General features: G+C 43.8%; 1 protein-coding gene across 1 annotated transcript in view; it reads right to left on the bottom strand.

Annotated features, from left to right (window-relative positions):
* MED27 (mediator complex subunit 27) overlaps positions 1 to 24,785 on the bottom strand; it is a 208,806-nt gene that overhangs the window by 55,013 nt on the left and 129,008 nt on the right. The window contains exon 4 of the mRNA XM_060101070.1: positions 17,073 to 17,166. Within this exon, the coding sequence (XP_059957053.1) occupies positions 17,073 to 17,166 (94 nt within the window). The remainder of the gene's footprint in view (positions 1 to 17,072; positions 17,167 to 24,785) is intronic.

Below are 24,785 nucleotides of genomic sequence, written 5' to 3'. Positions count from 1 at the left end.
ATCCATTTTGAGCTAATTTTTGTGTATGGTGTTAGGGAGTGATCTAATCTCATACTTTTACATGTCCCTGTCCAGTTTTCCCAGCACCACTTATTGAAGAGACTGTCCTTTCTCCACTGTACATTCCTGCCTCCTTTATCAAAGATAAGGTGACAAAAACACCTTTAATGCCAAGCATTTTGGGTAAGTTGCTCCACTCTGGTACCTTCCTTCGCATGGCCATTCTCTTTAAGAGCAGTGTCTCTAGCACTGTGCTTTAACCTGGAAGCCACCAGAAATACAGGTGGAAATGAAGTACAGCTGTTAAAATATACTGAATATAAAACAAGAATATGAACGTTAGAGGCTGAATCAGCAGGTAACCAGAGAGCCTCCCTGAGAAAGGACTTAGAGCTCCATCAGGGTTTAAGACCAGTGTCCTTAACCTTCTCTGGGAATTAACCACCCTTTCTAATGGGAGCCACATACCCTCCCCTCAGAAAAAGGCACATAAGTGTATCTACACACAGGGGTTCCGAGATTTCCTGAAGCCCATCCATTACCTTCTAGGAGTTCACGGACCAGCTGAAGATCCCTGGGATTACAACAAGAGCTAGTTTCAGAAAATTAAGTGAGAACAGGAGAGGGAACCCCACAAAAAATGCCATCTGTATGTGTGAAGGAGCACCGTATCTACACACACTTAAAATCACAAGCCTCAGGGCTTCCCTGGTGGCGCAGTGGTTGAGAATCTGCCTGCTAATGCAGGGGACACGGGTTCGAGCCCTGGTCTGGGAAGATCCCGCATGCCGTGGAGCAACTAGGCCCGTGAGCCACAACTACTGAGCCTGCGCGTCTGGAGCCTGTGCTCCACAACAAGAGAGGCCCCAACAGTGAGAGGCCCGTGCACCGCGATGAAGAGTGGCCCCCGCTTGCCACAACTAGAGAAAGCCCTAGCATAGAAACGAAACCCAACACAGCCAAAAATAAAAATAAATAAATTAAAAAGGCTCAACATTAAAAAAAAAAAATCACAAGCCTTCAGAAGATAAAGCCAAGCATGACTTTGGTGTACATATTCAGATGGAAGTGCTGCAAATATTTTGCCTAAGAAACCTCAGAATCCAGTGGGCCCTGAAAAATTATTGAGCCCGTGACCCCCTCTCTGCGTCCCTAGTGTAGTCTCCCCTTCTCGGTTTGCTCGGTCCCGAGTTCATCTCTGGCACCACAGGGGCTGGATACTCCAAGGGCAAGGAGCACCCTGAGGAAGCAGCAACAACACGCTTCAGGGCTGGGGATGAATGAAGTGACATCTGGGCAGCTTCAAGGAATTTTTTATTTTAATGGGTGAAGGTTTGAGCTCTCGAGTCACACAGACTGGGGCCTGAACTGTCACTTACTATTGGGGTTATCTTTCCGCTGTGTGACCCTGATCCTCTGCAAGGCCCAGCTTATTAACCTGGAAACGGGATAAAGTCACCTACCTCCTGGGGTTCCAGGCAGAACTAGTGAGGTGGGGTGTGTAAAGACCTGAGCTTGGTGTCTGGTACAGAGAGAGCACTGACTAAACAAAGACACTTACTGAGGAATCGGTAAGATCGGGCCCGTATTTCTGTTGCCAGTGAATTTTATACTTAAGAGGACAGTTTTTGTTTTATAAAATTTAATCCCAAGAATAATGCAGGGTTACAATAAAAGAAATCAAATAATATTTAAGTGTTTCAAGTAGAAAGTTAAAGAACTAACTCCTCTCCCCCTCCCCCCATGAGATAACCACTGCTCTACCAGGAGGGTAAAGACAGCCCCTCTGGACTGTTTACAAATGAAGGTACAAATAGGTGCATGTCCATTCCCCTCAAAGCCAGGATCGCATGGTCTCTACTCCAGGCTCACATCCCCTAATAGCTCATCTCAGTATTTTTTATTTTTTATTTTTTTTTGCGGTATGTGGGCCTCTCACTGTTGTGGCCTCTCCCGTTGCGGGGCACAGGCTCCGGACCCGTAGGCTCAGCGGCCATGGCTCACGGGACAAGCCGCTCCACGGCATGTGGGATCTTCCCAGACCGGGGCACGAACCCATGTCCCCTGCATCTGCAGGAGGACTCTCAACCACTGCACCACCAGGGAAGCCCCCTCATCTCAGTATTTTAAAAAATCTTTTAATTCAGCTTCTTTATATATACACACATCAATATGAATGAATATTCATTCAACACATAATTACTGAGCACCTACTATGTTGCCAGGCACTGGTCTAGGGGTTTGGGACACATCAATGAACAAACAGACAAGATCTCACTCTTGTGGAGCTTACAGTCTTTCTGGAGGAAACAGATAAGAGACAATAAGCATAGAGAATTCCCTGGTGGTCCAGTGGTTAGGGCTCTGCGCTTTCACTGCCGAGGGCCTGGGTTCAGTTCCTGGTCATGGAACTAAGATCACACAAGCTGCGAGACTCATGTAACGGACAAGAAAATCACATACTATCTTAGAAAGTGAAAAGTACTATTTAAAAAAAAATAAAGGACATTCAGGCAGATCCGGGGCAGGGGGTAGTTACACATACTGGTCAGGTGAGGTCTTACGGAGAAGGGATACGAGAGCAAACCTCGAAGGATATGAGGAATGAGGCCTGCAGACGTCTAAGGGCAAAGGCCCCAAAGCAGGAGGGGCGCCAGCAGGGATGGGAGACTGAAGGTGGAGTCACCGCAGACGAGGAGCCTTAGGAGGACTGGGGCTTCTACCGGAGTGAAATGGGGAGCCTTCGCAGGTTCTGAGCAGAGAAGACACGCTTCTTGAGTTTCCCTTTAAAAGACTCTCTGGCTCTGAGTGCAGAGGAGACAGGGGATGGGGGGAGACCAGTCAGGAGACTGCTGTACTGACCCAGGTGAGAGGTAATGGAGGCGTGGACAGGGGTGGTGGCAGTGGAGGAGGCGGGGACAACGGTCACATTCTGGACCAGACACAATTTCATGTAATGTAAAAATCTAAATATGCTCGCTTAAAAATGTTAACTTCTTATTTTGAAATAATTTTGAACGATTTCAGACTTACAGGCCCTATACGTTAGCGTTACATTGCATGAGCTTGGGCCTAGGTCCTTACATCTGGCCTCTCTCCACACACACACACACACAGGTGTGCACACACACCCCCACACACACAGAGGTGTGCACACCCACACTCATACTGTCTGGCATCAACCCTTCACCCATTCATTTTAGCATTCATTGGTGATTCTTGATTCTTATGTAAAACAATGATTACTATGGTGGCTACCAAATTTTCTAATTCTTTCTGCATCTATTAGTTCACATTCTACTGTAAGGAATGGTTTTCCCATAGCTATTTTTATGTTATACTGATACCTCCTCTTTCTTTCTTTCTTCTTTTATTTATTTCAATCAGTATGGACACGTGGATTACGATGGTTTCTGTGGGCTGTAATCCATTACTATCACATTTATCTTGGTGCTCAATGGTCCCAGGCTTGGCTGACAGGAGCCAAACTGGCTTCTGTGTCCATGGCACACCGCCCCATCATTCTGTGAGCACTTCCCTTGCTTTGGCCTGAGAAGATGTTCCAGGTTCACCTTGTACTTTCTCTGCCCATGTTCTGGAACCAGCCATTTCTCCAAGGAGCCTAGTTCTTGTTAGTGAGAATGCTGTTTAAAAACAAAGATGGGGACAAGAGACGCACTCATTGTTCCTGGAGTCTCACTGCTTGTAGACCATCTCAGCAGACGGAGTTGGGACATGTGTGCACATGGGTATGTGTATACACACTTGCATCTATTTCTATATCTATCTGCATATACATATCAAAAACAATTAGCTCATACTGATACTGCCAGTTTCAATCCAACACCAAGGGTTTATTCTAGCCTTTTCCTTCTGTTTGGTAATGTCCCTCTTCAAAAGGGAGAAATCTGGTTCCCATTATCTGCAATTTATTTCCTTATTTCCTCAATCCTAGAATACATATAAAGCTGTTTCAGAACTGTTAACCCATACCTTCTATGAAAAACTGGCAAACTACCAAGAGGTTAAATATTTATGCACAGGTATAACAATCCTTAGCCCAAGGATCTAGAGTCACAATGCTGTGTTCAAAGGTTACTAGGGTTAGCTCTCCATCCCTTCCCCAAAGTGTGGTTACATTATTCATTTGAAATACAGATAGGTTTATTTATTTCTGTTTGCATTCCTTTTTTAAAAAAAATCCACTCTAGTCGACTGTATTTATTTTTTGCATACATGAAACATTACCATGGTTCTAAAAGTCAAAACTAAACAAAAAGGTATTCTCAGAGACACATCCCCCTCCCTATACACATCCACCCTACCCTATTCCCACCTACCTCCCTCTAACCAATTTCTTTGTTTCAGGTTTCATCTTTTCTGTGTGTTTCCTCTACAAATGAGAAGAGAACAGATATTCTTTATCTCCTTTCTTACAAAAGAGGAAGCATATTAAGGATACTCTTACACTTTGGTTTTTTTCTCTTAACAATGTATCCTAGAAATCACTTCAAATGAGTCATAGAGGTCTTTCTCATTCTTTTATAGAGATGAGAAAAAGCAGTGGTGTGGCTCCACTGTGTGGCTGTATCATAATTTATTCAATCACTCTCCTCTGCACAGGCACTGAGGTTACTTCCAGTATTTTGCAATTACAAACAAGCTGTGATTAATAATCTTGTGCATATGTATTTTCATATTGTTGGAGGTGTGTCTTCAGGGTAAATACCTGGAAGTAGTACTGCTGGGTCAGAAGGTAAGTGCATACAGAGCCTTACCAGACGCTGCCGAAGTCCCTCCAAAATGGTCGCACCAATCTGCATTCCCACTAGCAATGTACGATGGTGGCTGTTTCCTTACAGGCTCACCAACAGAATGTGTTGTTATACTTTTTAATTTTTGCAAATCTGGTAGGTGAGAAATGGCACCTCGGTGCAGTTTTAATTTGCATTTCTCTAATTATGGGTATGGTTGAACATCTTTTCGTATGTTTAAGTACCACTTTTATATCTTTTCAGAGGTTAATTGTCTGCCTCTTTTCCTCATGTTCTATTCTATTTTTGGTCTTTTTACCCTTTTTAAGAGTTAAAAAACGATCTTAGGTATACTAGTCCTGTATCTGTGATACACGGTGCAAACATTTTCTCCCAGCGTGTAGGCTGCCTTCTGACTTTGTGATTTTTTTTTGCCACCTAAATTTTTTCCTTTTTATGGTAGAGGCCCTGTTGATTTTAGATCCTACCTTTATCACACGTAAGTTTTTAAATGTAATTAAGTCTACGTCTAGTCTATTTTATTCTACGAGCCTATTTGGCCATCCAAGAGCCCTCACCACACAGTTTTGTTTTTTTTTTCACACAGTTTTAATTATAGAGGCTTTAGAGTATGTTTCAATGGCTGACAGGGCAAGATCCCCTGGTAGCTTTTCTTTTTTGGTTTCCTATCCTTTCTGCATGCTTCTTTTCCAAATGAACTTTAGTATCAGCTAAAATGAAACCTTTCAATGAATGTATTATATTTGTTCACATTTATTGACAAGACTGATACATGTGGTCTCAACTTGGTCACATGATTGTATAGTTATTATGTGCATCGTATTTCCAATGCTTCTTTCTCTAAGTGACGTTTTCTTTGCTTGCTCACTTGTTTACTGGTTGATTGATTAATTGTATTTAGGAAGGTTTATATTTTTGTTCTCACGCTTACCTTTGTACTTATACATTTTAATGCCCTTAGACTCCCATGTTCTTAGATACTATTTTAGCATTTTGTTCGTCAATTTTTAATGGCATCCTTTAAACCTTACCTCTTACATATATAAAAATCAGTGAGCTCATTCTACTGTCATCTTTACCTATCCCTTCCCCCATTTTTTGTTGAGATTATTTTTACTGTGTTAGAATACGTAACATTTATATATTATTACTTTACCCTCATCACTTCTGTTTTAGTCTTAGATCAGCAATTAAATACATTATACGCTCACTCTGAGTCCTTAGGCTGAAGTTTCCCCACTCATCTCTTTGTTGCATGAATCTCATTCTCCAGTAGACTCCTCAACGTGGGCTAATGGGTAGAGAATTCTTGCATGTTTAAAATGGTTTTTCTCTGATACTTGAAAGACATATATACCTTTGATTCATACTTTCTTTGAAAATGCTGCTCCATCATTGCCTTGCTTTATATATATATATATTTTTTTTTTTTGTGGTACGCGAGCCTCTCACTGTTGTGGCCTCTCCCGTTGCAGAGCACAGGCTCCAGACGCGCAGGCTCAGTGGCCATGGCTCACGGGCCCAGCCGCTCCGCGGCACGTGGGATCTTCCCAGACCAGGGAATGAACCCGTGTCCCCTGCATCGGCAGGCGGACTCCCAACCACTGCGCCACCAGGGAAGCCCTATATATTGTTTTTGAGACATCCGATGCCAGTCTAATTCTTTTGCCTTGTAAGTTATTTGATTTTTTGCTTGGAAGCCTTGAGGATCTTTTTCTTTATCTCTGAAGTCAGATAGCATTATCAGAATACATCTTAGACTTGATTGTTGCTGGTCAATTTTCCCAAGTACCCACTGAGATCTTTCAATGTGCAAATTTAGACCTTCATTTGTAGGAATTCTTCTTAGATTACAGTTTTACATATTGGTTCTGTTCCATTATTTTGTTCTCCTTCTTCATGGCCTCCAATTATATATGTGTTGTCTCTTCTCTGTCTGTGCCTCACTTTAACCACTTTCTCTATGAACCTTTCTACTTCTTTCTTCATCTGATTTTCACTCTCTTGGTTGTTTCTTAGCCTTTCTTCAGTGCCCTTTATTAAATGTCGTTTGAATCTATTTTTCCTTGAGCATTTTGAAATTTAGTCTTAATTTGAGATAATTTTATCATTTTTTTCTGAGTACAGTAAATCCTTTTCATTGCTTCATCTTTTTTGCCAGTTTCTGTTTTTAATTTCTGAATTCCTGACTTAAGGATTTGTCTTTTCACCTCTCCAAATGCTTGAGGGTATTAAAATCAGTTTGGAGTGCTGTCTGTGTTACATAGCTTTCTTCTGCTTTGTGGTTTTTGCTTCCTTGGTGGTGGGGGCTGTGTGTATGGGGGATTTCTTTAGTTGAAGTGTTTATTCCTTCAACATTTTATTATGAAAAATTTCAAACATCTAAAAAGTTGAAAGAATTGTCAGGTGAACACCTGTATTCTCATGAGCTAGATTCTATACCTGTTATCATTTTGTTCTATTGCTTTATCACATATATATTCATCTATCTGTCCATTCATTCACCTTATTTTTTGGAAGAGTTTGAAAGTTGCAGACATTAGTATATTTCAACCCTAAACACGAAGGCAAGCATATCATTAAGCAGTTTAATGTTTGTTAAAAAAATGTTTTCTGAGGTAAAATTTGCCTCCAATAAAGTACATAAATCTTTAGAATGTACCATTCTTGGAATTTTGGCAACTGCACACAACCATATAAGCCACACCTCTGTCAAAATGCAGAACCCTTCCACCACCACACAATGTTTCCTCATGCCCTGCCCAACTCACGCCTGCTCTAACCCTCCCAGGGGAAGTGCTGTTCTGATTTTTATTCACCTTAGTTTTGGCTCATTCTAAAACATCACGTAATGCGATCATACAGTATGTACTCTTTCATATGATGCATTTTTCCCTCAGCAAAGGTTAACAGTGGGTGTGCAAGTGACAGCTCATTAGGATTTGTTTGTTTTTTACTCACACATAATTCGGAGTGTGGGTGTTCTTGGTCTCTCAGCCGTGTTTAACGTATGGTTTTTGTAGTTTTATTTGTTCTTGTTTTTCCATATTGTTTGGAAGATATGTGGAGAGACTTGAATTTAAATAACCATTCATAACATTTCTGAATGTGAACATTTTCAAACATAAAGGAAGACAGATTGCTTAATAACCACCCAAATTTAAAAATTATCAAAATTTTGCCATACCTGCTTTATTTATCCCTCCGTTTTCTTTGCTGAAGTATTTTTAAGGCAAATCTCATATATCATGTCGTTTGAGCTCTACATACTGAAGCATGTGCCTCTAAAAAACAGATCTTTTGTTTTATAACCATGAAAATGTTATTAATCCTAACAAAATTACCAACAATTCCTTGGTATCCTTTGAAATTCAGACCATGTACAGCTCCTCTGGATTGCTTAGAAAACATTCTTTTCCAGTTGTTTTTTTGAATCAGGATCCAGACAAGGTCCACATGTCACATACTGCTGTTAAGCCTTTTAAGCACTCCATCCTCTCCATTTTCCCCACATTAAGTTAGTTGTCCTGTAGAATGTCCCATATTCCCTTGACTTTTACTTTTTGACCTTTTTTTTAAACCTCAAAGTTTTTAATCACTAATAAGTCTCCATTCATATCACTGCCATTGCAACAAACATTTCTAGAACCACTTTTTGAAACTGAGTCTGAATAGTCTTAACATACTTCTTAAAGCAGCAGTTCTCAAACATTTCGGTCTCAGGACCTTTCTACACTCTTGAAAATTATTGAGGACCTCAAGCAACTTTTGTTTCTGTAGAATACAGTTGTCAATATTTACCATATTAGAAATAAAACAGAAATGTTTAAAACACAAGACTACAGGAGCCAACAGGTGCCCACATGATGATGTCATCCCTCACGATGTAGCCTCTGGAAAACTCCACTGTGAACTTGTGAACGAACAAAAGTGACAAAGGAAAGCGATGTCTGAGTATCACCATAAAAACTTTTGACTCTGTGGACCTCCTGAATGGGACTCTGTAACCCCTTGTTGCCAAACCATAATTTGAGAACTGCTGTTGTAAAGAATGGGTCTGATTTTTGGAAATAAATGTCCTTTGGAACCAGGTTTGGTAAACCAATTTTTTATGTCTCAAAAGTGAAGCAGCACTATAAAAACTGACTTTTCTTATAAATCTTATAAGATGGCATTTAACAAAGAATTCTGATAATATCCTGTGCTGTGACAAAAAATGGGTATGCTATGTTAAAACATGGGTACAGATTCATACAGTGATTGCTGTAGCATCACAGAATTTTAGCACTGGATGGTCTCAAGAAATTTCTGAAGGACAACTGAAGTTATTTCTGTCTTTGTATGTTTGGGAAAAACCTGTTTTACTACTTCAGAATTGTTAGTGGGGTGTAAATTAGTGCAACCGCTGAGGGAAACATTTGGCATTTTCATGGGAAGTTGAATATTTGCATGCCCTAAACCAGGGTTTCTCAACTTTGGCACTTTAATTTGGGGCTGGACAATCCTTTGAAGGGAGGACTGTCCTGCTCATTGCAGGATGTTTAGCAGCATCTCTGGTCTCTACTCACTAGATGCCAGCGACACCCCTCCCCCCACATTATGACAATTAAAAATGTTTCTAGACATCACCAAATGTCCCTTGGGAGACAAAACAATCACTCCTAGTCAAGAACCACTTCCCTAAACTAAGCATTCTTCTCCTGGGAGTCGCTCTAAGAAAAACCTTAGCCCATGGGTCCCAAGGAACACGAACAAGAATGTTCAAAGCAGGGCTTCCCTGGTGGTGCAGTGGTTAAGAGTCCAACTGCAGACGCAGGGGACACGGGTTCGTGTCCCAGTCCGGGAAGATCCCACATGCCGCAGAGTGGCTGGGCCTGTGAGCCGTGGCCGCTGAGCCTGTGCATTCGGAGCCTGTGCTCCGCAACGGGAGAGGCCACAACAGTGAGAGGCCCACGTACCGCAAAAAAAAAAAAGAATGTTCAAAAAACATAAACAGGGCCTCCCTGGTGGCGCAAGTGGTTGAGAGTCCGCCTGCCGATGCAGGGGATACGGGTTCGTGCCCCGGTCTGGGAGGATCCCATATGCCGCGGAGCGGCTGGGCCCGTGAGCCATGGCCGCTGAGCCTGCGCGTCCGGAGCCTGCGCGTCCGGAGCCTGTGCTCCGCAACGGGGGAGGCCACGACAGTGAGAGGCCCGCGTACCGCAAAAAAAAAAAAAAAAAAAAAAAAACATAAACAAATCAATGACCACTGATAGAAAAATGTATAAATTAGGATATATTCATATAATGGAATATTTCATATCAGCAAAATGAATAAGCTATTGTAGCTAAACCAACAATTTGAGTAGAATTTAGTTAAAAAATAAAAAAAAGAATGTTGAGTGAAAAAATTAAGTCCCTGAAGACAACATGTGATACCTTTTAAAAATCATTAAGATAAACAGGCAAAATTAAAGCACACACTATCCGTATGTATTTAGGAATACATATATTGGTGTTAAGCCCTCCCTCAAAAAAGGAAAGAGAATGACCCACAAAGGGAGGGATGACAGTTCCTACAGGACAGGGGCCGGGGACACTCACAGGGAGTGAGGCTTCAGATAACGTTCTAGCTCTCGGGCTGGGGGGAAGGTTCACAAATGTTCACTCTATTATTAAATAAACAAATACGAAAGGGCCACGTCTGGATCAACGATGACAGTGTGATCATCAAGCAAGGATTCTGATTGATTTAACCGGAAGTTAAAATTGAAAACATCAAGTGCCCAGCCCTACCCACAGTCTGTGAGGCCCAGAGCCTGGTCCCTGCCTGTTCTGTTTCGGAAGTCTCACCTCCTCCCCCTCTTCCCTCGCTCCCTGCACTCCAGCCAGCCTAGCCTCCTCGGTGTGATCTGCACACAAACTGTCTTGGGCTCGGGTCTTTGATGCTGCGCTGCCTCTCATGGGCCCGGCTCCGGGCTCGCCTCACTTCCCACAGGTCTCTGCTCACAGAGGGGTACCCTGAGCCCCAGCTCCCCGCACCATGCCCTCCTCTCTCCAGCCCCTGTCCGGCTCTGCCCCCCACCATCATATTATGCAACACCTGGCTGGTCTCCCATCCATGAGTGCAATGCAGGCTCCATGAGTACACGGACTGTGGTCAATGCTGAACAGTGCCCAGCACGATGCCTTCCTCTCCTGGTGCTCAGTGTTTACTGAATAAATATATGAATGCTTTAGCAACCTAGCTCACAAAAGGGCCTGATGCTTGATCTGAGACATATCAAAAAGGCCCACCTTCATTGGAACTCCATTATGGTTTAACATTATGCTTTTTTTTTTTTTTTTTTTTTGCTGTACGCGGGCCTCTCACTGCTGTGGCCTCTCCCGTTGCGGAGCACAGGCTCCAGACACACAGGCTCCGCGGCCATGGCTCGCGGGCCCAGCCGCTCCGCGGCATGTGGGATCTTCCGGGATCGGGGCACGAACCCGTGTCCCCTGCATCGGCAGGCGGACTCTCAACCACTGCGCCACCATGGAAGCCCACATTATGCTTTTTGAAATGTGCTCCACAGATGACTCGAGACTCGGGTGGGAAATGTGGCGTTGGGGCTCTATCCCAGAGCTGCTGAATCAGCATTTCTGGGCTGCCTGCCAGGAATATGCATTTTCCCCAAACTACACTGGTGATTCTTGGGCCTACTAAAGTTTGAGAACTACTGAACCCAGCAGAGAAATCAAGGCCCAAAACAGTTAAGCACTTTAGCTGTTCAACAGTCTTCCTACCTCATAGAGCGTGGGATGGAGTGAAATGAGATAATGTGTCTAAACGGTTTAAAACAGATGTGTCATTCAAAAACAAGGCATGAATATGTTAAAGAAACTGAGGGTTGGTAAAAAGTAGATTAAAGGGATTGATAAATGAGTTTTATCTGTTGTAAACCATATAATATATAAAGAAAGATTAATCTATAAAGTATTAAGGTATGTTTCAAATATCATGGTTGAAGTTTCATCTTTTTCTTCTTCTCTTACATTTTCATACCTAGTAGATCAGTAAAAAATTGTGGGTTAATATTTTAAATGCCAAAAGAAGCCAGCTGCTTGTTCTAGTCTGACTCAGTTAAGCTCTTACAATATTTTGACTGTTTGAAGAAAATTAATAATGGGATGTAAGGTGGTAGATTAACTGAAACTAAATATCAACACAGCTAGATTTATTTTTGGATGACTGAGCTCATCTCTTCAAAGAACGGGAACAGGATTTATTTTATCATGAGTTATTAACTTACACAACACCAAAACAGCCCCCGACCAGAGCGGAGAGAGCCAGCCCGAGTGTAGTTAAGGATTACGTAAGAGGCTGAAAGTTCAGATTTCATATTAGCCAGGACTTGGCCTGTCCAGGCTCCAGTCGATGACCCAAGGCTCACGAAGATGCCAGGAGAAGTTAAAGTGATAACTGCCCTTAGAGTTCTGGAAGCAGGCTAGTTTCCTCTCCCCTGAGTAGCAGGTCCCCATTGCAGCCGTGGGGAGAAACCGGTACATCCAGAAGAGAAAGATGCTTTTCTGCGTCATTCGTGCATTCACTCAGCAAACACTGACTCAGCCCTGATCTGTCCTCCCTTCCCTCCTCCTGAGCCTGCACTCCCTGTGGGTCCACAAGCAGGAAGCGGATACAATGCCTGGGCCTCCAGGTCAAGCACAGAGCCCAGGCCAGAGGTGACTGCTCCTACGTCTGATGGGCTCTGAAGCCCGATGTCTCCAGGCCAACAAGGAAAGGCAGGTTTAGCTTTCAGAGGTGCAAAATTGACCCCAAATCTCCTTAAAAGGTGCCAATTCGATACATAGTCCTCATTTTTTCCTCTCCCCTCTACATTGTGAAGAAGCTGTTGGTGACAGGCTGAGGCTCCCAGATACAGATCTTCGTATACCTAAGGCACCCTGCTGCTTCTTGGCAGGGATTGCTTGGTGAAGGAGGAAACCAAAATGGGATTACCAAACCTGCCCTTTGTTCACAGAATGCTCTGGAGTTCAATGACTTTATGCCATTTTTCCATGTGTGTGCACAAAAAATCCAAAAACCCCTCTGTGCTCACACTCCAAAACCAGAAGAGATCTACAGTGACAACAAAATCAGTGGAACATGCTGACCGTGGACACCAGGCCATGTTAACCAGAGTTGTTTCTGGACCCCTCTGTACACCAGTGTGGACACCAGGCCACTACATTTCACAATTCAAGTGACTCTTGGAAAAGGCTGTCCGGGGCTTCCCTGGTGGCGCAGTAGTTAAGAATCCGCCTGCCAATGCAGGGGACACGGGTTCGAGCCCTGGTCTGGGAAGATCCCACATGCCGTGGAGCAGCTAAGCCCATGACCACTGAGCCTGCACTCTAGAACCCACGAGCCACAACTACTGAGCCCGCGTGCCACAACTACTGAAGCCCGTGTGCCTAGAGCCCGTGCTCCACAACAAGAGAAGCCACCGCAATGAGAAGCCTGCGCACCACAACGAAGAGTAGCCCCTGTTCGCCACAACTAGAGAAAGCCTGCGTACAGCAACGAAGATCCAATGCAGCTAAAAATAAAGTAAGTAAAATAAATAAGTTTATTTAAAAAAGAAAGAAAGAAAGGAAAAGCTGTCTGCTCCACTGCTCCCAACACTGCCCTTCCTCCGCTGCCTCCGTGGCTTGGGCGAAAGCTTAAAAATATATCCTGGTATATGTGCAAGAATGATCATGCCACCATTATTTAAAAAGCTAAACCGGAAACAACCCAAACACACAATGACAGGCGAAAGAATAAAGTGTGTACGGTCACAGAATGAACTATTACATAACCATGAAGATGATCAAATTATCAGATACAACTACCAACATGGCTACATCTTAGAAACAACCACATAATATGACACTGCTCTTATAAAGTTCAAAATTCAACAAAACTCAATGATACATTACTTAGGGACACATGTCCATGTGGTAAACTCATACTTAAAAAATGAAGAGAAGGGGATGATAATCAGGATGGTGGTGATTTTGGGGGGAGAGGTAAGGACTGGGGAGAAGCACACACTGGTTATCTTCGGCTTCTTAGACTGGGTAGTGAGCTCATGTGTTTATCATTACACTTTTAAACTGACATACACATTACATATATTCCTTTGTATACATCAAATTACACAATGAAAGAAAAACAAGAAAAAATTACCCGCCTGGTGTCTGATCACCCAAGTCTTACTCACCAGCACTACGAAGTATAATCAGAGACGGGAGGAAGAGGAGCCCTGGAGGCCTGGAAGCCGTGTCCTGGCTGCACGAGCCTGGAGAAACCACGACTTCCACTACCTCAGTTTCTTCACTTGTGAAATGGAACCCATCGGCGCTACCTACCTTGAGGGCCTCTACGAGGAGGAAAGGAGATGAGCGCTAGGTAAACCACAAGGCTCCGCGTGGTTCTGGGGGCAGGGGACATGTACTCTGTCATACGGATTGTCTTCTCGGCCCTGCCTCTCTTCCCCTGAGGAGTGACCTCCTCCACTCCACATGCTTCTCGGGGGCTGCCAAGGCAGGACCCACCCCCCAGGGGGAGGGACAACTTCAGGTTAGGCCAGCGGGAGTGTTTCTCCTGGGATATATGAGCACAGGCGCAGGATGAAAAGACGAAAGGCAGTTGAGGTCCAATCACTTGGGCCACAGAGTCCAAAAGGGACCTTGTCCTGCTCCTGACACCCCTGGAGTGAACCTGGTTTTTGTCCCTCCGGGCAGGGCAGCTCTATCTTCATGTCTGTGAGCATCCAGTATCATTAAAAAGCAAAACAAAGACAAAAGCCAACGCTTTTCTTGCTTAAGTTCATCAGAGCAGGTTTCCGTTGCCCGCACTCACGGAAGCCTGGCTGACTCAGGAGGAAACGCTGCTTTATTACAAAGCACGGGTGCACTTGAGGCTTCGGCCGAGCAGGCAGAGGGAGATGTCAGCAGAGACTGCGCACGTGTGTCCTGCTTCAGCGGCCTAGGTGGTCTCCCCATCAGTCTCACCTGCCTCCCAAAGCTTTCAGAGTGCACCACCTCCCAGGTTCACACAATTCACTTCAGAAGGATCTCCAGAAAACAAGTTTCACGCTTGCCTGGACCTCGTGCAGTGGCGCCCCGCTGCCTACAGCACGGCTCTCACACTGTCTCCACCAGCCACAGGGCACAGGTGACTAGCAAGGGGACGAGGGGAGGTGGCAGCTGCTGGTCCCGCTCTCCGCCCAGGTGAAAATTCCCTTCAACCTCAGAGAAGATGTGTGTGGTGACAGCAAGTGGCCTAGGAATCTGCAGTCTAATAAAATACCATCTTTAAAAGTAAAAGCCAAATAAAGCCATGATGTGAAAACTATGATTATCCACCTGGCAATTTAATTCCGAATCAGATCACCCACTGCTCTTCCTATAAACAGACACCACCTTGTGTGAATTCCCATGTCACCTAAGGAAGATGACAGCTTGCTGGCCAGATGCACAGTGATCTGAATTAGCCACTCATGGCAGTGAAAACGGTGTGTATAAAAGCGAATTCTGTCCTTGATCGAGCCCCTAAACTCTCATCATCAGTCTATTAAAACAGAAGCTCAGTGAGAAAGCAGATGAGGCCGACAGGTCGTTGTGAAATAAAAGCCCACTTTCTCAGGTGGAAGTAACTCTAATATCTTAGACCTGTTTGCCTAGAATCCTGTTCTCCCTGCTCATTCCTGTCAATGCCAAATCCCTACCTTCATCAGGAAATGGAGGCTCAATGACCCAGAAATAATTTGAGCAAACCCATCTCACTGCGGACACTTTCACTTTTATCTTCATTAACTCTTTGGTGCCTGTCAAGTATCCTGGAAGTGGGATTTATGTTTCAGCTGCTGGGTCTAGAGGATCTTAACATTTAGACAATTTGTATGCTTAACCGGGGCAGAAAATATTGCATGTTTTCCTAGACGTATACAAATTGTTTTCTCTTTCTAGCAAGAGAACACCACATTATCTCATTCGCTGTATTTTTTAACTGGAAGAATTTTAAAGAAAAGTAGCATGTTACCCAGATGAACGTCACTAATTTGCCTCACATGTGAAATCCCGCCCAATTAACAATCCCACGTCTTTTCCTTTCTTAAGAGAAAAACACACATGCACACACAAGAAGCCTGCTCTCTTCAGGTGAGTGGACTGAGTGAACAGTCACTTGTCCTGGGTGACTACCTATTTATAAGAGTTTACAACGGTAAAACGCTGAAGTCCGGGGACTTCACACCAGGCCCCAGAGCAGCGGTGCTAGTGAGACGTAAAACAACACTCAGTCCTGAAGCTTGCCTTCCTGATGTCCATCAAAACCCACCACTCTTAACCAGTTAATTCTCCTTTTCTGTAAAACGTGGAGGCTCCTCAAAATCTGTGCTTGAGGAAGGGCTCCCCAAGCATGTGTATCAGTACCCAGAGCGCCAGAAAAGCACCTCATCACTCCAGAGCACCAGAAAAGCACCTCATCACTGCAGTCTCCGTGCCTTTCTAACTGCTACTATAATTTAGCATTTCTATTCTACCGTATTTCCCAAACACACCTGCCTTTGGTGAATTTATGTGAATACAAACATCAGTGATGAGGTCAGGAGGCCAACTTGCTCAGAGCAAACCCACATCAGAAACAACAAAATCAGACTTCCCTGGTTGCCCAGTGGTTAAGAATCCACCTTCCAATGCAGGGGACGTGGGTTCGAGCCCTGGTCGGGGAACTAAGATCCCACATGCCACAGGGTAACTAAGCCTGCATGCCGTAACTACTGAGCCCACGCACCACAACAAGAGAGGAGCCTGCGTGCCGCAGCTAAGACCCGACACAGCCAAAAACAAACAAATTAATAAATAAATATTGAAAAAAAGAAAAGAAAAAGAAACAACAAAATCGGAAACCGTCAGTGATAAGCACTCAGATACTTTCTTCAAATACGGAATGGATTTTATAAATGATTTCCCATAGCAGGATCCAATAGGCGAGCATTCCTATTGTCTTTGGTACACTATAAGACAGGTTCACCAAAACACCATGAACTGATTCAAAGGGGACAGGGTCTCACACTGTATTTCCTGTCTGGGTAACTCTTAGACGGGCTCTGCGATTTCGTTCAAAAGCACGTAGAACGTACTACAGAATGCCGGTAAAGAGAAATAACGCTGTTCACCATCAAACTGGGATTTAATTTCCATTCTAGAGCTCCGACCACGCAGAAACAGGTTAACCTGGAGGCCAGTGTCCTTGCACGTGTCCCTACAAACAGGTCAGGCAGAACTTACGAGAAGCATGGCGGACGTCCCATTGGGTCTGGATAAGTGGATGGACATTTCAGGGAACATCCTGTCAATGCGGCTTATCACATCGTCAACATATCTGAGAGGGAGAAAGACACACAGGTGTAAGAGCTGGAGCCCTAGTCACAGAAATACAAACCTACAGTACACTTTTCTTCTCAATTTAATTTTTCATTAGTGAAATACGTTTTTAAGAAGGCAGCTGGGATTTATAAGCCTTTTAAGGAAAAATACTACTCCCCAGTTCCCCCTCTTGCTTTTTAGTGATTTAGTGACCACCATTTTTTTAGTGATTTCTGTTGGTATTTACCGCTGTATTTCCACATGATGTGTTCTTAATGCCAGTTCTTGGTTGTTCATTTTAAGGTGTGACCTCGTGGCTTTCTTCTATAGACCAGAATTTAGTTCTGCCACCTTCCTGGCCACTGGGCTCCAATTACAGGGCCCCTCCCTCTGTCCTTCTGGTCTAGGGATGGAAGCAGCTTCCCATTTTGCTCACCTCTGTTTGCCTTCCTGTTTCCTCTTTGGCTTCTCATCTCAATCACCTCAATAATCAAGTCTCTGGATTAAATTCCTTCTGTTTTAAATACCTGAAGTCATTCCTGTTTTTCTGGTTTGAGTCTAATTCAAACAACCTCACCATTTTTGCTTAAATCAGTATTTATTGTTTACGTTCTAAAATATCTGCTATATATATATTTTTAATAGCTGAGCTGCATAGTGGCTTGTGAGTATATTTATTTACTTGTACAGTTTTTTGTTTCACTGGATTTTCACTTGATTCGTTTTCTGTGTACGTATTACAATTTTTTCCCTTAAACTCTCTACCTGACTCTAAAACTTCTCTGACTACGGTCAAACATATCAGACATATCAGTTTCCATTTTTTTCTTGGAAACATCCCTCTGAAAGGCAGTCTTCTGTTCTTCTGGCCCAAACGGAAACTGTACCTATTACGATTTAATGATCATTGAGATTACTGACATTAAGCACTTAGCATGGCATAAACTTAGGGCTCAAAATTTATAAATACTCTTCCTGGTATATCATGGGCATCGTGGGCATAGTCTGCAAAACTGTCCTCTCTTAGCAGGAAGAATCCCTCCCACCCCCAATACCCCAGTGGAAGCTCACTGAGAAAACACCAACCCACAGCATCAACAGAGCTGGGTCTGGCTAAGATCCTCTGAGAATAAAATCACAGCAGCATTTGTGCTCACCGTCCAATCACACGGACACAAAAGGGATGTAGAATACGGTAGCTGAGATGCAAAACTATCTGTTAAGGATTTTTACATTGGATTTCGTATCTGTTGGATATGACAAATTAAATTAGATGTCCATTAGATCAGGGACACATAAAAGCTATGTTCTCTTGGGGGAAAGAGGGAGACTCGCTGTCCACTCACAACATGAACAGATTTTAGTTTGAAACCTGGGGCTCATGAGAGAGAGCGGACAACACAATGCCAATTGTTAAAAAGTGAACTTCAGGGCTTCCCTGGTGGCGCAGTGGTTGAGAGTCCGCCTGCCGATGCAGGGGACACGGGTTCGTGCCCCGATCCCGGAAGATCCCACATGCCGCGGAGCGGCTGGGCCCGCGAGCCATGGCCGCGGAGCCTGTGTGTCCGGAGCCTGTGCTCCGCAACGGGAGAGGCCACAGCAGTGAGAGGCCCGCGTACAGCAAAAAAAATAAAAAATAAATTAAAAAAAAAAAAAAAGTGAACTTCAACATATGAGCTATGGGAGTCAGTAATCTTGCTGATTTAACCTATCAGGTTTTCCCTAGGGAACGTTATATGCAGTTTTCAACTTCAAGTTGAAAAAGGAAGGGGGAAAACTCTAGAAGGCCCAGTGGTGAGTAACAATGATAGGAAGACCAGAGCAGAGACAAGTGAGAAGAGGTGGAGGTGCGTTGAAGGCTACTTGCTCCTGCAGAAAAGAGGGCTGCCTGTGGGGAGACTCAGGTATTCTTCAAGTGTGCAAATGGCTTTTAAAACTCAGTACCAAAGAGCCATCTTCCATCTCGAGAAAGGACCACAAGGTGAGGATGTGGCATTATAAAGTGAACTAGCTTAGAAAGAAAAGAGGTATAAGAGGTACTGCTTAAAGGCAAGGCTCCATTCTGTTGATTTTGAAAATGGTTTAGAAAACAATCTTCCCTGGATGGCTAAGAGCCAGACTCACTAAGACATCGCGCATCGTCTCCCACAGTCCCTTCTAGATTTACAGCTTCACGATACACAACCTTGGCTCTAAGTTTAAACGCTACAAAGGAGGCGAAAAGGTGAGGAAAGGAGGAAATTAACTCATTTTTCACGACTGCCTACTGTTTCTTGAGATGGTGGAAGACAGGTGGCAACATTCATGTCAAAAGTTCACACCAGGTCACTGGAGACATTTCCGCATTTACAGACTGCTTTGCTAACTCTATGCGTGCGATTTAAACCCAGTTACTTCAGACCCAGCAGGAAGCAGAAATCCACTCTCCTGTGTGGATGGAGGTCATTGCTAAGTATATGCTAATGCGGAGGGGGACAGTCAATGTCTTCTGAAGGGATCCTCAATCAATAGCCATTATAGCTCTGGACAGTAGAATGCAAATGAATATGCAGAACTTCAGCACAAAGTTGACATCATAATTTGCTCTCCCTTGTACCTTTCACCTTGAAGATTTCAAAATACTTTCTAGAAAACGTGTCTCTCTAGTAGGCTAGGAATTTAGGGGGATAGGTAGGTTAGGTGATGATTCCAGAAACCAAGTTCAGTGTGTAGATTTCCAGGATTCTATGCCAACTACTTGACTTTGCTTGCTTTTAGAGCAGGGTCCAGTGTTCTAAAAGGGCAGACAACAAATGTTCCTTGACATTTCTGGAATCTTCTGTATACGAGCTCTTTACTTGTAAAGGGAGGTAGTGGCAGGAGAAAAGAGTCCCAGAAGAAATATGTGATGCGGACATGGGAAAGTGGAGAGGTCTGGGGCGGCATTGTTTGTTCCCTCCCCACCCAGTGATCTCAGATAAAGCTCAGCAAGCTCACTCCACAGATTTTATGAAACAAAAATGCATTTCAAGGAGACTGTTCTTCATTCCCACACCTAACATAAAGGAGATGCAAATTTCCTTTTTACAGGTGACATTATGTATTTGCCAAAAAAGAGAAAGAAAGTCAGCTGCATCTTTCGCTGAGGAAAACAATGTCGAAATCCTAGAAGCAAAAAATCAAAACATTTCATTTTCAAATAGACCCAACCTTCAAAACGCAAATGCACCACTAGTGACTTGACAGAAATAAGGAAAGCTTGGAACGGCAGATTAAAAAGCTGGAGCCGAGATGACATTTTCTTTCTGCAGAGGGTGGAGGTTGGCATGGGAGGGGCTCCTGGCTTCCTCTGTGTGCCCCGCCAGCCCTGCCAGCGCCTGCAGAGCTCAGAGCGCGGGCCCAGGACAGGTAGGAACAGCGCGCTCCCCTCCCACACGCCACCATATGCTGCACTCCGCTCTGCGGCAAGATCGGATTACTTTAATTTTTACCTTCGGAATATAGGCAAACAAGCACTAACACAGCAGTGGTGACTAGTTTACACTTGAGCAGACGCGGTGCAGAACGACATTAATTTAGTGCCAAATTGAGCAGTGAGTCACAATTTGCACATATCTGTCAACCTGTTAACAGGGTAATAACTTGGAAAGATTGCTGTTCCTATTTACATTACAGAGGCCTTTCGAAAATGGAGAGCTGCTTGGTTCTCCTCCTGGAAGCACTCAGCTGATCAGCTGGCTGGCTGGTCCAAGAACCAGGTGTTTAGAAACACAAACTCCTAGAAATCACAGGTTCAGATCGAGGTGTGATTCATAGTTTCAATATTTTCAGGTAGAAAATGAACTTTTAAGCAATTAGAGAATTCCATCTCCCTGTCCTGCTCCTCAGTTACTGTCAGACTCTCAACGGTTTCTGATCCAGTTTCCCCAGTGCATCCGATGGCTCCTTCTCAGGCTTTCCAAAGGCTTCCTTAGTACCAAGCTTCAGTCTTAACTATTCCAACATCTCTGCTGCATCAGAAACAATCACGCCTTTCTCAGAATCCTAACATTCGTCTCTGAAGCCCTATAAACCTTGTTCTCTTCTGATTTTCTTCAGGTAGCTTGGCCTGCTCCTTTAAATGTCCTTAATCAGAGAACTAAAGAACACCAGGATCTCAGAGGTCCTCTTACTCAAAATCCCCGTCAATCTAGGGACTTAACAGCGTCTCCAAGAGACAGTCTGCTTAAATAAACAACCCTGTAGCACACCTTATAAGACAGCCCCATGCACTGCTGGACCACCAGGCTGCTTCCAACCCACTGACCAGTATCTCCCTCCACCCAATTACTTCCTTCAGCCTTGAGAAATCACACACAAATATTTCTTCTGAAACCTAAAGGCTTTCTGCAAACATGTAAAAGACTATTGGTTTTCCGATTTATCAGTGTTTTTAAATCTTTCTTGGGTCACAGATCCCTTTCAGAATGCACTAAAAACTAAAATATATGTCTGCACAAAATTTTGCATGTAATTTTCTGCAGTTTATAGGTCCCTTAAAGTCCATTCGTGGACCCCAAGTTAAGAATAACTGTTCTAGACCTGTTCTAGAATGAAGGTATCTGGTTTTCTTCTTTAGTCCTTTCTGGATGGAAAATGGTATTTTTCAATAAAGCTATCTTCATTTTAGAAACATATATATATTTTTTGCAGCCTAGAAGTGAACATAACTGAAGTGGTAGTACAGGGGGTACAACGGGTCTCATAGTTCTGATCATCTTAAAATCATGCTTCCATGTTGGAGTCCAAGGTTAGTGTTTGTTTTTAAACTACTGTCTTTCACTGCTAATCTTTCCAACAAAGTCAAGGACCTACTTCCGTGACCTGAGAGGTCACCTGATAGTAAGTAACCCTTTCTGCCTTCTACAGCCACGCCACCTGTGCTTTACAGAAGCTCCTTGCTTGTAAAAAGAGAGAGCTCCCCTCTTTCTGCATCACTGCTTAAGGCACAGCTCGGTGGTGAACTTAACCTCAAGTCCTCGGAGGGCCAACGAGGCCCCGAGGTCCAGCTGCTGCTCTGCTCTGGCCTGGCCCCACCTCCTCTCCCTACGTCCAGAGCAGGCTCGCACTACCTTGCACGTTGTGCTGTGGATGTTCCACATTCTCCGCCTGGAGGATTCCTCTCGTAACTCCTCCCACCCCCTTGCCCAGGTCAGCCCTGTGCATGCTTCAAGTCTTTGGGTTCCAGCTTAAATGACACTTCCTCAGGGGAACCTTCTCTGACACTCCCCCGGGCGCCCCCATCAGTCAGCATGCCCTTCATCTCACCTCTTACGGCACTTTTTAAAAAATAAATCTTGGGCTTCCCTGGTGGCGCAGTGGTTGAGAGTCCGCCTGCCCATGCAGGGGACACGGGTTCGTGCCCCGGTCCGGGAAGAACCCACATGCCGCGGAGCGGCTGGGCCCGTGAGCCATGGCCGCTGAACCTGCACGTCCGGAGCCTGTGCTCCACAACGGGACAGGCCGCAACAGTAAGAGGCCCGCGTAACGCAAAACAAAACAAAACAAAACAAACAAAAAAAATAAAAATAAAAATAAATCTTTATTGGAGTATAATTGCTTCATAATACTGTGTTAGTTTCTGCTGTACAACAAAGTGAATCAGCCATAGGCATACACATGTCCCCATATCTCCTCCCTCTTGAGCCTCCCTCCCACCCTCCCTATCCCACCCCTCTAGGTCATCGCAAAGCACTAAGCTGATCTCCCTGTGCTATGCAGCTGCTTCCCACCAGCCAACTATTTTACATTTGGTAGAGTATATATGTCGATGCTACTCTCACTTTGCCCCAGCTTCCCTCTCCCACCCCATGCCCTCAAGTCTATTCTCTATGTCTACGTCTTTATTCCTGCCCTGCCACTAGGTTCATCAGTACCATTTTTTTTTTTTTTAGATTCCGTATATATGCATTAGCATACGGTATTTGTTTTTCTCTTTCTGACTTACTTCACTCTGTATGACAGACTCTAGGTCCATCCACCTCACTACAAATAACTCAGTTTCGTTTCTTTTTATGGCCGAGTAATATTCCATTGTATATATGTGCCACATCTTCTTTATCCAATCATCTGTCAATGGACATTTAGGTTGCTTCCATGTCCTGGCTATTGTAGATAGTGCTGCAGTGAACACTGTGGTACATGACTCTTTTTGAATTATGGTTTTCTCAGGGTATATGCCCAGTAGTGGGATTGCTGGGTCACATGGTAGTTCTATTTTTACACTTTTTAATTCTCTCTGTGTCTCCCGTCCCAGTTGTAATTAAGCAATTTTTCCGAGTGATTACTTAAGGTCTATCTCCTCAACAGGTCTCTCCAGGGGATTGCATGACCGCCTTCTTCAAGGCTGAATCCCAGCACCTGGCCACGGTGCCTGGTACCCACCAGACACTCCTTAAATATTTGCCGAAGGAGCAGACAGGACATTAAAAGTAAGCTATGCAGACGCCAGTTAGGCAGTTATGAAACAACTGCAATGCAAAGTTCTCTTTAGCAGGTGAAGATGTGACGTGCTGAGGTCACTACATTAGCCACCAAAGGTCACCAACAACGGCAACCACAGAGCCCCTCAGAACAAACCCCAAAGAAGGCAGCACAGAGTCTTCAAAGTCTTAAAGCTTAATATGCAGCTACAAAATCCCTGCATCTGTTTTAGGAGAAGCTCGATGTTTCTAAGAAGCAAGCGTCTTCTGAAGGCGTGCATTGCATTATTGACATGCCACTTTTCAAATGCTGCTTTTAATGAACTAATTAATTCTGCAAAAACATTAGTACAAAGATGTGTGCTATCAAATCAGGATTACAATACCAAAATGATAACAAAACAGAATGTGGAAGACATTTCTAAAGATATTGGTTTTGCAAAACATTAGTTGTCTCCCCTACACACTGAAATATATTGCAGAGTATCTGTTATTAAAGCCTTAATATAACTTGCTGGACAGATGGCTTAGTTCTCTAAAGTCTGACCCTTCCTCAAAAGAAAAACAAAAAACAAAAAAAACCCAACAAACCTGGACTCTAGCCAGTGATCCTGTGTTAGAGAGATGTTTAGCAGCTCAGACCAGATTTAAATAGCATTTACCCCACACAGTGTGTACAATACATGCTGTTTATTTTCTCCACCCATACAAAATCTGAAAGTTAGGAATGCATATATTAATAAACCACCTTTCTGGGGAAAGGGTAATGCCCAGCAGATAACAACAACAACAAAAAAAACAAGGAGTAATTTGCACTATTTGAAAATGATTTAAAATTTTCCTCCACACCTGTCCAGAATGATGAGACCAAGAGGACTTTGTCAGTGGGTGGAAACAGAAGGGGGTTTGTTTAATTACTTCATGAGAATGAGACTGCCTGAAACTCCAAATATCAATCTCAATATGCTGAAGAAAGAGAACTGGAAACTTAGGTCAAACTTGCTCACGTCCTCCACTTTGGTCAAATTTCTCAGGTTAGTAAAATATTTGTATCATCACGTAGGTCAAAGATGTTTAGTTATTCTCTAACTGTACGTAAAAAAGCAAGACTAGATGAGTGACAGACAGAAAGAGAAGCTAAGATTCCTCCACCGTCTCTCACCACACTCCCTCCCTTGCCACCTCTACCCAGCTA

Source organism: Mesoplodon densirostris, chromosome 6 (assembly GCF_025265405.1).
Source record: "Mesoplodon densirostris isolate mMesDen1 chromosome 6, mMesDen1 primary haplotype, whole genome shotgun sequence".
NCBI lineage: Eukaryota > Metazoa > Chordata > Mammalia > Artiodactyla > Ziphiidae > Mesoplodon > Mesoplodon densirostris.
This window is presented reverse-complemented; position numbering and strand designations above follow the sequence as displayed.